The sequence below is a fragment of the Leptodactylus fuscus genome, chromosome 5 (genome assembly GCF_031893055.1).
Source record: "Leptodactylus fuscus isolate aLepFus1 chromosome 5, aLepFus1.hap2, whole genome shotgun sequence".
NCBI lineage: Eukaryota > Metazoa > Chordata > Amphibia > Anura > Leptodactylidae > Leptodactylus > Leptodactylus fuscus.
In genome coordinates, this window is record NC_134269.1 from 219,136,530 (window position 1) to 219,149,395 (window position 12,866).

At 49.4% G+C, this 12,866-nt stretch overlaps 1 protein-coding gene across 1 annotated transcript; it reads left to right on the plus strand.

Moving 5' to 3' along the window:
* Positions 1 to 234: 234 nt before the first annotated feature.
* ERGIC2 (ERGIC and golgi 2) lies at positions 235 to 7,544 on the plus strand. The gene is made up of 14 exons (XM_075275438.1): positions 235 to 351; positions 4,446 to 4,596; positions 4,839 to 4,947; positions 5,385 to 5,431; positions 5,515 to 5,585; positions 5,736 to 5,776; positions 5,851 to 5,952; positions 6,157 to 6,252; positions 6,344 to 6,399; positions 6,485 to 6,583; positions 6,839 to 6,936; positions 7,012 to 7,174; positions 7,261 to 7,340; positions 7,427 to 7,544. Exons 2-14 carry the CDS (start codon positions 4,491 to 4,493, stop codon positions 7,493 to 7,495), a joined length of 1,137 nt encoding a protein of 378 aa, XP_075131539.1. The 5' UTR covers positions 235 to 351; positions 4,446 to 4,490; the 3' UTR covers positions 7,496 to 7,544.
* The last annotated feature ends 5,322 nt before the right edge of the window (positions 7,545 to 12,866 follow it).

The following is a 12,866-nucleotide window of genomic DNA, read 5'->3' on the forward strand; positions in this document are numbered from 1 at the left end:
CATGACAGGAAAGCCCGCCGAAATCTGACTAGACAGCAAACCGTTCGCCCCTACCAATCATGGCGTTCACAGCGCATCACGTGAGCACCCCGCTTGACCAATCAGCTTTTACATAGATGTCGCGCGCTGGAGAGCTCCGCGCGGCCGCCATTTTCTTGTAGACCGTTCTGCCTTCATGTCTATGGCGTCGGCTATTATAAAATGGCTCTGAGGAAAGGACGATTACACCGGCGATACCACAGCGCTGACGAGGCCGGACGTGACGGCGGTTCACTTGTCTAAGTGATGATCCAGGATACAAGAGCTGGTTTCTCTGTCACCTAGATCCGGGGTAGGGGCCCCCAGGAGCCGGTGAGTGCCGCTGCTGTCCGCCATGCAGGAGCTGTATCAGTGTGAGAGATGGCACGGGGTGTGCTGCCCCCTGCTGTGCACACTGAGCTCTGTCACTACAGGGGGCAGTGGTGGTCGTACATGTCCTATGTAACATATCTGTGCTGTGTCTATACTGTGTAACACTACATGTGTACTGTGTGGCCCCGACATGGACGCTGTGTCTGTACTGTGTGGCCCTGACTAAACATCTGCACTGACATTATGTCTTTACCTTGCCCTGACAGCTGTGCGGCGCCAATCACAACACTACAACATGTATACAGCCCTGACGGGGACACTACGTCCATACTGTGCAAGCTGCAGTATATCTATGCTATGTGACCCTGACCTTACATCTATACTGTACTGCTGTGATCCTGACCTTACATCTATACTGTACCGCTGTGACCTGACCTTACATCTATACTGTACCGCTGTGACCTGACCTTACATCTATACTGTACCGCTGTGACCTGACCTTACATCTATACTGTACCGCTGTGACCTGACCTTACATCTATACTGTACCGCTGTGACCTGACCTTACATCTATACTGTACCGCTGTGACCTGACCTTACATCTATACTGTACCGCTGTGACCTGACCTTACATCTATACTGTACCGCTGTGACCTGACCTTACATCTATACTGTACTGCTGTGACCTGACCTTACATCTATACTGTACCGCTGTGACCTGACCTTACATCTATACTGTACCGCTGTGATCCTGACCTTACATCTATACTGTACCGCTGTGACCTGACACTACATCTATACTGTACCGCTGTGACCCTGACCTTACATCTATACTGCACCGCTGTGACCTGACCTTACATCTATACTGTACCGCTGTGATCCTGACCTTACATCTATACTGTACCGCTGTGATCCTGACCTTACATCTATACTGTACCGCTGTGACCCTGACCTTACATCTATACTGTACCGCTGTGATCCTGACCTTACATCTATACTGTACCGCTGTGACCTGACCTTACATCTATACTGTACCGCTATGACCTGACCTTACATCTATACTGTACCGCTGTGACCTGACCTTACATCTATACTGTACCGCTGTGACCTGACCTTACATCTATACTGTACCGCTGTGATCCTGACCTTACATCTATACTGTACCGCTGTGACCTTACATCTATACTGTACCGCTGTGACCTGACACTACATCTATACTGTACCCCTGTGATCTGACCTTACATCTATACTGTACCGCTGTGACCCTGACCTTACATCTATACTGTACTGCTGTGACCCTGACACTACATCTATACTGTACCGCTGTGACCTGACACTACATCTATACTGTACCCCTGTGATCTGACCTTACATCTATACTGTACCGCTGTGACCCTGACCTTACATCTATACTGTACTGCTGTGACCCTGACACTACATCTATACTGTACCGCTGTGACCTGACCTTACATCTATACTGTACCGCTGTGACCTGACCTTACATCTATACTGTACCGCTGTGATCCTGACCTTACATCTATACTGTACCGCTGTGACCTTACATCTATACTGTACCGCTGTGATCCTGACCTTACATCTATACTGTACCGCTGTGACCTTACATCTATACTGTACCGCTGTGACCTGACACTACATCTATACTGTACCCCTGTGATCTGACACTACATCTATACTGTACCCCTGTGATCTGACACTACATCTATACTGTACCGCTGTGACCTGACCTTACATCTATACTGTACCGCTGTGATCCTGACCTTACATCTATACTGCACCGCTGTGACCTGACACTACATCTATACTGCACCGCTGTGACCTGACACTACATCTATACTGTACCGCTGTGATCCTGACCTTACATCTATACTGTACCGCTGTGACCTGACACTACATCTATACTGCACCGCTGTGACCTGACCTTACATCTATACTGTACCGCTGTGATCCTGACCTTACATCTATACTGTACCGCTGTGACCTGACACTACATCTATACTGCACCGCTGTGACCTGACACTACATCTATACTGTACCGCTGTGACCCTGACCTTACATCTATACTGTACTGCTGTGATCCTGACCTTACATCTATACTGTACCGCTGTGACCTGACCTTACATCTATACTGTACCGCTGTGACCTGACCTTACATCTATACTGTACCGCTGTGACCTGACCTTACATCTATACTGTACCGCTGTGACCTGACCTTACATCTATACTGTACCGCTGTGACCTGACCTTACATCTATACTGTACCGCTGTGACCTGACACTACATCTATACTGTACCGCTGTGACCTGACCTTACATCTATACTGTACTGCTGTGACCTGACCTTACATCTATACTGTACCGCTGTGACCCTGACCTTACATCTATACTGTACCGCTGTGACCCTGACCTTACATCTATACTGTACCGCTGTGATCCTGACCTTACATCTATACTGTACCGCTGTGACCTGACCTTACATCTATACTGTACCGCTGTGACCTGACCTTACATCTATACTGTACCGCTGTGATCCTGACCTTACATCTATACTGTACCGCTGTGACCTTACATCTATACTGTACCGCTGTGACCTGACACTACATCTATACTGTACCCCTGTGATCTGACCTTACATCTATACTGTACCGCTGTGACCCTGACCTTACATCTATACTGTACCGCTGTGACCTGACACTACATCTATACTGTACCGCTGTGACCTGACCTTACATCTATACTGTACCGCTGTGACCTGACCTTACATCTATACTGTACCGCTGTGATCCTGACCTTACATCTATACTGTACCGCTGTGACCTTACATCTATACTGTACCGCTGTGATCCTGACCTTACATCTATACTGTACCGCTGTGACCTGACACTACATCTATACTGTACCCCTGTGATCTGACACTACATCTATACTGTACCGCTGTGACCTGACCTTACATCTATACTGTACCGCTGTGATCCTGACCTTACATCTATACTGTACCGCTGTGACCTGACACTACATCTATACTGCACCGCTGTGACCTGACACTACATCTATACTGTACCGCTGTGATCCTGACCTTACATCTATACTGTACCGCTGTGACCTGACACTACATCTATACTGCACCGCTGTGACCTGACCTTACATCTATACTGTACCGCTGTGATCCTGACCTTACATCTATACTGCACCGCTGTGACCTGACACTACATCTATACTGTACCGCTGTGACCCTGACCTTACATCTATACTGTACTGCTGTGATCCTGACCTTACATCTATACTGTACCGCTGTGACCTGACCTTACATCTATACTGTACCGCTGTGACCTGACCTTACATCTATACTGTACCGCTGTGACCTGACCTTACATCTATACTGTACCGCTGTGACCTGACCTTACATCTATACTGTACCGCTGTGACCTGACCTTACATCTATACTGTACCGCTGTGACCTGACCTTACATCTATACTGTACTGCTGTGACCTGACCTTACATCTATACTGTACTGCTGTGACCTGACCTTACATCTATACTGTACCGCTGTGACCTGACCTTACATCTATACTGTACCGCTGTGACCTGACCTTACATCTATACTGTACTGCTGTGACCTGACCTTACATCTATACTGTACCGCTGTGACCTGACCTTACATCTGTACTGCTGTGACCCTGACCTTACATCTATACTGTACCGCTGTGACCTGACACTACATCTATACTGTACCGCTGTGACCTGACCTTACATCTATACTGTACCGCTGTGACCTGACACTACATCTATACTGTACCGCTGTGACCTGACCTTACATCTATACTGTACCGCTGTGATCTGACCTTACATCTATACTGCACCGCTGTGTCCTGACCTTACATCTATACTGCACCGCTGTGACCTGACCTTACATCTATACTGTACTGCTGTGACCCTGACCTTACATCTATACTGTACCGCTGTGATTCTGACACTACATCTATACTGCACCGCTCTGACGCTGCCCCTATACTGACTCCACCGCTGTCTCAGATCTAGTTTGGATCACCGTGTCCTTGCTTGGTGTCCTCTTGCAGGTTGGTTGTCGGGGGTCCTTGGCTTCGCCGGGTTGAGTCCTGAAGATGAGGCGGCTGAGCCGCAAGAAGACGCTGAGCCTGGTGAAGGAACTTGATGCTTTCCCCAAAGTGCCGGAAAGCTATGTGGAGACCTCAGCGAGTAGGGGGACAGGTACGGGGGGGAGGGGGTGCGGGGGGAATAGCTGTAAACTGCCAGAAACTGTAAAGGGTGCGGCTTATAATAGCGCAGAACCTTCTGGTCCAGTGTCTGCAGCGCTTGTTCTAGTGACTTACATCCTGTTGCTCCGACCTGTAAGGCGTCTGCTCCAGGACTTGTGTACTGGCCACATGGCGCCCCCTACCACACGCCCCCCCCCCCCCCATGCATGTCATCCTGCCTCTGTCTCTCCTCAGTGTCTGTGCTGGCCTTTTCTGTCATGGCCGCCCTCACCATCCTGGAGTTCCTGGTTTATCGCGACACGTGGATGAGATACGACTACGAAGTGGACAAAGACTTCACCAGGTTATTATCCGTCCTGTGTTGGCCTAAGAAGGGGGAGCGGGGCAAATCTGTAGAGGGTCCTGCCCAAATGTCATGTCTGTAATGCCACTGATTATACAGCAGGGGGCAGCAGAGTACAGGCAATGGAATCGGAGAGAATTATATTGGTGGTCTTGTATCGCTACATCAGCCACAACATTAAAACCAGGTGCAGTGGATTGTCCAGGGACTGTGGCGCCTTTCCAGGGGTGGCAGCAGTTCTTAAAGCATCATTGGAATGATCTGGTAATGTTGTGTCCCGGCATCTGGGGGAAGTGAAACGTTCCATCACCTTACACATTATATACATATGGCAGTGCTGCTCCCTAATGGTAGTGACCACTTTTAGTAGAATGATACCTGGCACTGCAGGGGTTATAATTTGTTTTAATTTTTACTTATATTTTTTTTCTCTCCAGTAAATTACGGTTGAACATTGACATCACGGTGGCCATGAAATGTCAGTGTAAGTATGGCATCATCCAGCAGGTGGCGGTATTGCTGTATTGTCCCTCCACGCGCGTCTCACCTATAGTGTCTGCTCTCCAGATGTCGGTGCCGATGTCCTGGATCTGGCGGAGACCATGGTGACCTCCGCAGAAGGACTGGTGTACGAGCCGGTGAGCGGATACAAATCATGTAGAGAAAGAACTTTCTAGAACCGTTTCACTTACGGCGACGTTCTCCAACCTGTGGCTGGCGAGCTGTTGCGAAACTACAACTCCCAGCATGCCTTGACCCCTGACTGTCACCATTCTTATGTCTTCCAGGTCATATTTGAGTTGTCTCCTCGGCAGAGGCAGTGGCAGAGGTGAGATCCTGGGCTGCGGCCGGGGGTGCAGGTTCCTTGAGGTTGTGTCTCACGGTCGGTTCCTTGTGTTTTAGGATGCTGCAGCAGATTCAGAGCAGGCTGCACGAGGAGGCGTCCTTACAGGATCTGCTGTTCAAGAGTGCCATGAGGAGTTCGGTCACTGCCCTGCCCCCCAGGTAAGACAACTTGTGTGGTATACGATATGTGTGCACTATATGGTGGATTATTTAGAATGTGTTGTAGGTTTACAGTATAGCTACGTTATGTGTGCACAGTATGGCGATAAGTTTTATGACACTATTACATAACCTCCTTGCTATTGCTGTGTACATGGCAGAGGAGGGCCGGTCCGCCTGACTCCTGTCTCCTCTGCTTTTTAGGGAAGACTCCCCATCCGAGCCGCCCACCGCCTGCCGTATTCACGGTCACCTCGATATCAATAAAGTGGCTGGAAACTTCCACATCACGGTGGGCAAGTATGTGGTGTAAAGAACGCGTCATCTCTGAGGAATCGATCACAGATATTGTAGAGTTGTATCTTCTTATTCTATATAATTTATCCTTTAGAGCCATTCCACATCCCAGAGGACACGCACACTTGGCCGCTCTCGTGAGCCACGATAGTGAGTATATGTATTAGAAGCAAAACCTCAAACTCGCAGGTCTGTACCCCCGGAGCCCAAACCTCTCCTTCTTTCCTTCTATCAGGTTATAATTTCTCTCATCGCATCGATCACTTGTCTTTCGGTGAAGTTTTACCCGGGATCATCAACCCCTTAGACGGAACGGAAAAAATTGCTGAAGAAAGTAAGTGCCCCCCATCCCATAGGCGACAATCTTGCAGTCCTGCTCCCTTCTATTGATCCTCTGCAGATCTTGCTTACCGTCTGCACGGGTTTGTTTGTAGTTTGCAATCATGGAGATACATACGTCTGCATCGTGGCTGCAGATACGGTGGAAAACTTTATTGTGTAATCCTTTGGGTGTTGCGGCCCTTGTGCTAGCTTCTGCAAATTTTTATCCGCCCGCCCCATCGACTGAACTTTTATTTTTTTCTTGCAGGTAATCAGATGTACCAGTATTTTATCACCATAGTCCCAACCAAACTGCACACGCACAAGGTTTACGGGGACACGCACCAGTTCTCGGTGACGGAGCGGGTAAGTTCCTCTACTGCTGACATCCCAGGTTCCTTATAATAAACCCTCCGCTCAGTCTCCGTTGTCCCGTTATAGGAGCGCGTGATAAACCACGCCACCGGCAGTCACGGCGTGTCGGGGATCTTTATGAAGTATGACATCAGCTCCTTAATGGTGACGGTGACCGAGGACCACATGCCCCTCTGGAAGTTTCTTGTGCGGCTCTGCGGTATTATCGGGGGGATCTTCACCACCACAGGTCCGTCTTTACCTCAGGAGGGTTCACTTTCTTTATCTTTTCTGGGTTTGCAGGATTTAGCAACTGCTTTTTCTTCTGCGTTCCAGGCATGATCCACGGACTGGCCGAGTTTTTCGTGGACGTTATCTGTTGCCGTTTCAAGCTCGGCGTTTACAGACGTCATGAAGTGAGTGCGATCGGTCGTCAGTCTTCTCCGCTTCCCTTAACTTTTGTGGATGGACACTAATTGGTTAAATGTGTCTTTTGTTGTAGGAAAACCACGTACCAAACCTCCTCTCGTCCAATCACAGCGCAGAGACCTCCCCGCCGGACCCTTTATGAGCGACTCAAGATTTTTATGATCAGATTAAACATATCCTCTGCTGTTTTACATGTCGCCTCTGGTGTTCTGTCTATTCCAAGTTCCCGGCATCAACCAGTATGGCCGCTGCTGCAATTATGACTTACTTAAGTAGGACTGGCACTTAGGAGCCTAGGAGAGCTGGGTGACAACAGAAGTATCGTTTCGACCACTATGGGCTGTGTAACGTGAAGTCTAATATAATGTCAGAATGCTATCCCTCGACTTTGTACATCTGTTTCTGTGCACTAGAGGGCGCTATTCATCTCCTGACACCTCTACTCTAGGGCTGACCATAGATTGTCATATACAGGGCCGGTCATCCTCTGCCCCGTGTGCTCCTGAATTTACGAGTGGCGTCTTACGATCTACTTACAGAAGTGGTCACGATAGACACCATAGAGAAAGGCGTGTGCTACTGTTATAATCGGCTGTATTGTATCTGAAGTAGTTGGAACGGTCCCTTCTGCTCCACCTAGAGCTTTGCTTTTTTGCAACTCAGTGCAAGGTTTCTATTACAATAAGAGCAGATGTGGGGCACACCGCAGCTCAAACCATTACACAGTCACTGGGAGCTGCACTGGATTTTGCAAGGTGCCCTACCACAACAATACGCTGCTCACTACTGCACCCAACCCTCTCCTAAATGCTGGTCAACCGCATCCATATTCCTATATACTTCGGCCCTGCCGTGCCATGACATCGATGTCATGATGAGTAGTGTTCGCCAAGCACTGTAGCCATGTCTTTGCTGCACCCTGGTCAATGCTCTCTATCTTCAGTTTCGCTGACCTAAGCCAGAGGGGGCAACCGGCGACGATGGGAGAGCACAGGACCTCAGATAGTAGAAGAAAGCTCATACAAATTGGGGAAGATGTTGACAAGAGGAGCAAAGCAGCAATTATAGTGCTGGTACCAAAAGTGAAACCAGTATGACAGTCGGTCCAGGTCACCCGGCGTGAATGAGGTCTCCATGGATTGGACGAGCTGTACCAGCACGAGATTGAGATCTGGAGTCGAGTCATCACCTTGGTCTTTGTTGTGTTCCTGGTCAGAGCATTATCCTGCTGCCATTATGGGGTATTACTACAACTGACGGGGAATATTTGGTGCAATATTTTGATAGGTAGTAAATGTCACCTTATATCATAGTAATGAACAGGGATCAGTCTGTGACTACCTCATAGACACAAGCTGATGTCTGATGACCGTATGTAATGACCCCTTATATCAATGTCAGCAAGAACTTTCTTAGCCATTCGCTCTTCAGTGGATTTCTTTGGCTAGCTTTCCCTCCCACATGTCGAGTGTCCATGTCCACCAGTTGTCCCGCTTTCCCTGCCACACGTCGAGTGTCCATGTCCACCAGTTGTCCCGCTTTCCCTGCCACACGTCGAGTGTCCATGTCCACCAGTTGTCCCGCTTTCCCTCCCACACGTCGAGTGTCCATGTCCACCAGTTGTCCCGCTTTCCCTCCCACACGTCGAGTGTCCATGTCCACCAGTTGTCCCGCTTTCCCTCCCACACGTCGAGTGTCCATGTCCACCAGTTGTCCCGCTTTTGCTCCCACACGTCGAGTGTCCATGTCCACCAGTTGTCCCGCTTTCCCTCCCACACGTCGAGTGTCCATGTCCACCAGTTGTCCCGCTTTCACTCCCACACGTCGAGTGTCCATGTCCACCAGTTGTCCAGCTTTCCCTCCCTCACGTCGAGTGTCCATGTCCACCAGTTGTCCCGTTTTCCCTCCCACACGTCGAGTGTCCATGTCCACCAGTTGTCCCGCTTTCCCTCCCTCACGTCGAGTGTCCATGTCCACCAGTTGTCCCGCTTTCCCTCCCTCACGTCGAGTGTCCATGTCCACCAGTTGTCCCGCTTTCCCTCCCACACATCGAGTGTCCATGTCCACCAGTTGTCCCTCTTTTATGTCCAGAAACTCGATAAGATGCCTCTAAATGGTATTGGAGGGAGTCGTCGTCGTGATGGCGTTGGGTGGACTCGCAAAATTCTGGTCGAGATTGAAAAATTTGTTTTTCTTGTCTGGAAGGCTTCTTGAATTTTCTTTTTGGTCGTCTGCTTTCCATGTAGGTGGCTACAGGTGTCTTATGTACTTTATAAATCAAAGCTTTAGCTCTAACCGGAGGAGGACGCCGGGATGTGCCAGCTCTGGGCATAGCGGAGGCCGAGAGCCGTGGATCTGTGGCTGGGGATCGGATTTTTACAGACATAAATCATCTTTTTTTTTTTTTTTTTCCTCTCTGGATGTGACAAGCTTTGGATTATACTGAAGTCTTCCTGTGGCGGTGCGTGATACTCGTCAGATACGTGCCGCCCGCTCCTACGTAAACACATTTAGTGAGATTTACAAGGGCACCGGTGGTTTTAAAGGCCTTTTAATATGACATTCACATCCTGCTCCTCATCTCTGGGAGCCAAGTATGAAGCACAGACGATGGGCGGCTATTACAAGGGCACGGCTACCCACAGGCAAACATTCAGTTAACGTAAGCCTTCAATTCCGCGGAGGCAGCCATTCTGTGGCCTCGATGGAACGGGGCCCTGTCAAACTGGCATGAGGGTGGCCTTTTCTAGCATGATGAATCAGCTGACACGATGCCAGCGAGGGCACAGGACTGCATTCACTGCACTATTAAACAGCAAAGTGCCGGAAAAAGCTGGAAAATAGCTGGTCACAGATGACGTCTCGGCCAAGAGGGGTTAATAGACACCACCCAGTCATATGAGAGCCCTAAGGAGCGAGGTCGGGATCTTGCGTCTCCCCAGTTCCTAGAATGGGTTGATGTTTCAGCAATTTGTAGCTCTAAGGTCACACCAGGCAAAAAAACTACTGCTGCAAAGACACACCCCTTCTGTGACATCACTCAGTGCTGTATAGCTATTGGCTGAAGCTGCACCTCGCAGACTTCCTGTTCTGCCCGCCCTCTGCATCCACTTTATAGCATCTATAATACTAGTAGTACCGAGGCGTGTCTTGAAGCTCCTGGGCTTGATAAAATTGGAGTCCTGGTAGTAACTGCTACCGCTACACCCTAAGGGCTAGTTCACATGGGGGCAAGGAGGCGGATTTTGACTGCGGATTTGTCCACAATGGTGGTCTATGGAGACCACTAGCGTTCATTTTTGGAAAAAAGATGCGAGCTGCCCTTCAGGTGGATTCCGCAGCTCGTTGAGCCGTGGCGTCAACCTCCGGAGTCGGCCCATTCATTTGAGCCGACTTCGGAGGGGGAGACCGCAACAGTCGTGGCAGGCGGGTTTTGACCCGAGAGTGACGCAGCTCCCCGCGTCACTCTTGGTGCCAAAATCCACCCCCCCACCCCCCCCCACCCCCCGTGTGAACGAGCCCTTATACTGACAATTCGCTGTTCTATTTTTCATAACGTTTCTGTTCTCTGGCACAAAAACAGCTAAAATGTAGCAGAGAGATTTCGATATCGTGGAAATTTTATGAAGGGGGCGGAAAGGCAGGAAGTCTGAAATGTGTAACTTCAGCCAATAGTGAGAGAGCAATGAGTGATGTCAGAGAAGGGGCGTGGCTATGGCTGTGCAGTAGTAACATACAGCAGTAGTTATTCTTGCCTGTGGGATTGTACATGTATTGGAGATACCCCAGTACGTTACATGACCCTAGGGTGTCCGTTTTACAAATTGTGAAAATTTGGGCAGCGTTCCACTTTAAGCAGTTCCTTAATATTATCTGAATCTTGTGCTTGAAGCGAATAAGACCCTCGATGATGCAGCTTTCGGAGCACAGACCTCTGCGTCCCCTGCGTATGACGCTGCCCCTTGCTACCCTCGGCAGCTCTTGCACTGGCTCAGCCTGTCTCCCTTGCACACACACTTAGTGAGTGGCGCTTGCTGCGGTCGCTGTGTGTTTGGGTTTCTCAGGCTCTGGTGAGCACAGCAGATACTTGTGGATTTTTTCCTCTCTCCTTCATAACCACTTGTGGTACGTGGTCAGCAGCCGCCTCTACCTCAGATACCCGGGGGACTCGGCCTGGGACAGGAGAGCAATGCCCTGTGCATATAGATTTTTATCTGCTGCGTTCTCTCCACGTCGCTGCCTCCACATTATAATCTGCTGCCTGCGTCCAGGCGTTGTGCTTTCATTGGACAGCCCCTCTGGAGAACTTTGGAGGTGTTGACCAAAGTGAGAAAAATGACAGGCTAGGACTTATTGCTAAGTGTGAGATTGGGGTTTGGAAGGATCCGCAGGATTACGACCTCAATCTCGATTGGTCACTTACCTGATAATATAGGGCATACTGCAAACTCTCCCAAAATGTCTTGCAAAAAAGAGGTGACCTCCCAGTTCCCGAAAAAGTTGGCAAATCTCCTGCCTCTGCCCAGCTGCTGGTCATATGATATGCGATAATGGCCGTTCCTGTCACATAAAGGAGGAATGGCTGGCGCATTTGGGTTCCATGCCACTTAAAGGTGATGTGACCCCTCTCCAAGGCGCTACATGTCCCAACAAAAGAGGGCAAGTATGATAGAAGAGGTTTCAGAGCCACCACTGGAACTGCCCCCAACTAGTCCCAGGATCATCCCCAAATTTTTGTGGGATTTTTTTTTTTTATATATAAACCACGCCCATTTTAGGGTCAAAACCTGAATTGTTTTCTGAATTTCAAAACCTGAATTATGAAATCAGAATTATTTTCAAAAATTCCGGAGTCGTGGCCGCCTCCGGAGTCGTGTAGACCAATCTGACACCACTCAGAACATCCGATCAAGACAGAATTGCCCCTAACTTGAGCCGGCAGGCTATAATCCACACCGTCCTCCACCTTCGATTGCTAAATGAATGAGATTTTCCTACAACTTCTTTTTCTGGGCCTGCCCTTTAAGGACGCGCTCAGCTCTGCTACATGTGTACATTACTCCTGCAGTTATATATAGACATGTCGGCGTCTGGCCCGGGCGCTGTGCGAAGCATCAAGTGCGACCACATGAAAAGAGAATGGAAATCTGTTTATTAGGATTCCACTTGTGATAAGCGGCGCTTCCTTCCTCGCAGACACCACACACATCCATCCTATAACTTCTCCTATAAGCGCACCTCTACTGGCGTCCCATAAATCTCACAGCGGATCGGCCTATAGAGCCCGGCCAGCTCCATTTTGTACTACCCCTCCACACCTGACCGTTTGCCAGCAGATTCATGTCGGCACCCGGCCCTTTGCCTGGGTTTGGCTCGGGGCACACAGGCCTCTTTGTCCTGGCTGACGGTCGTGGAGACACTTACTCCGCACCACGAGATAGGCTCTAAGTGGAAGCGTAATTTATAATAAACCTGTTCTGCAGAACATCAGCCGACCACAAGCGTCCTCTGCA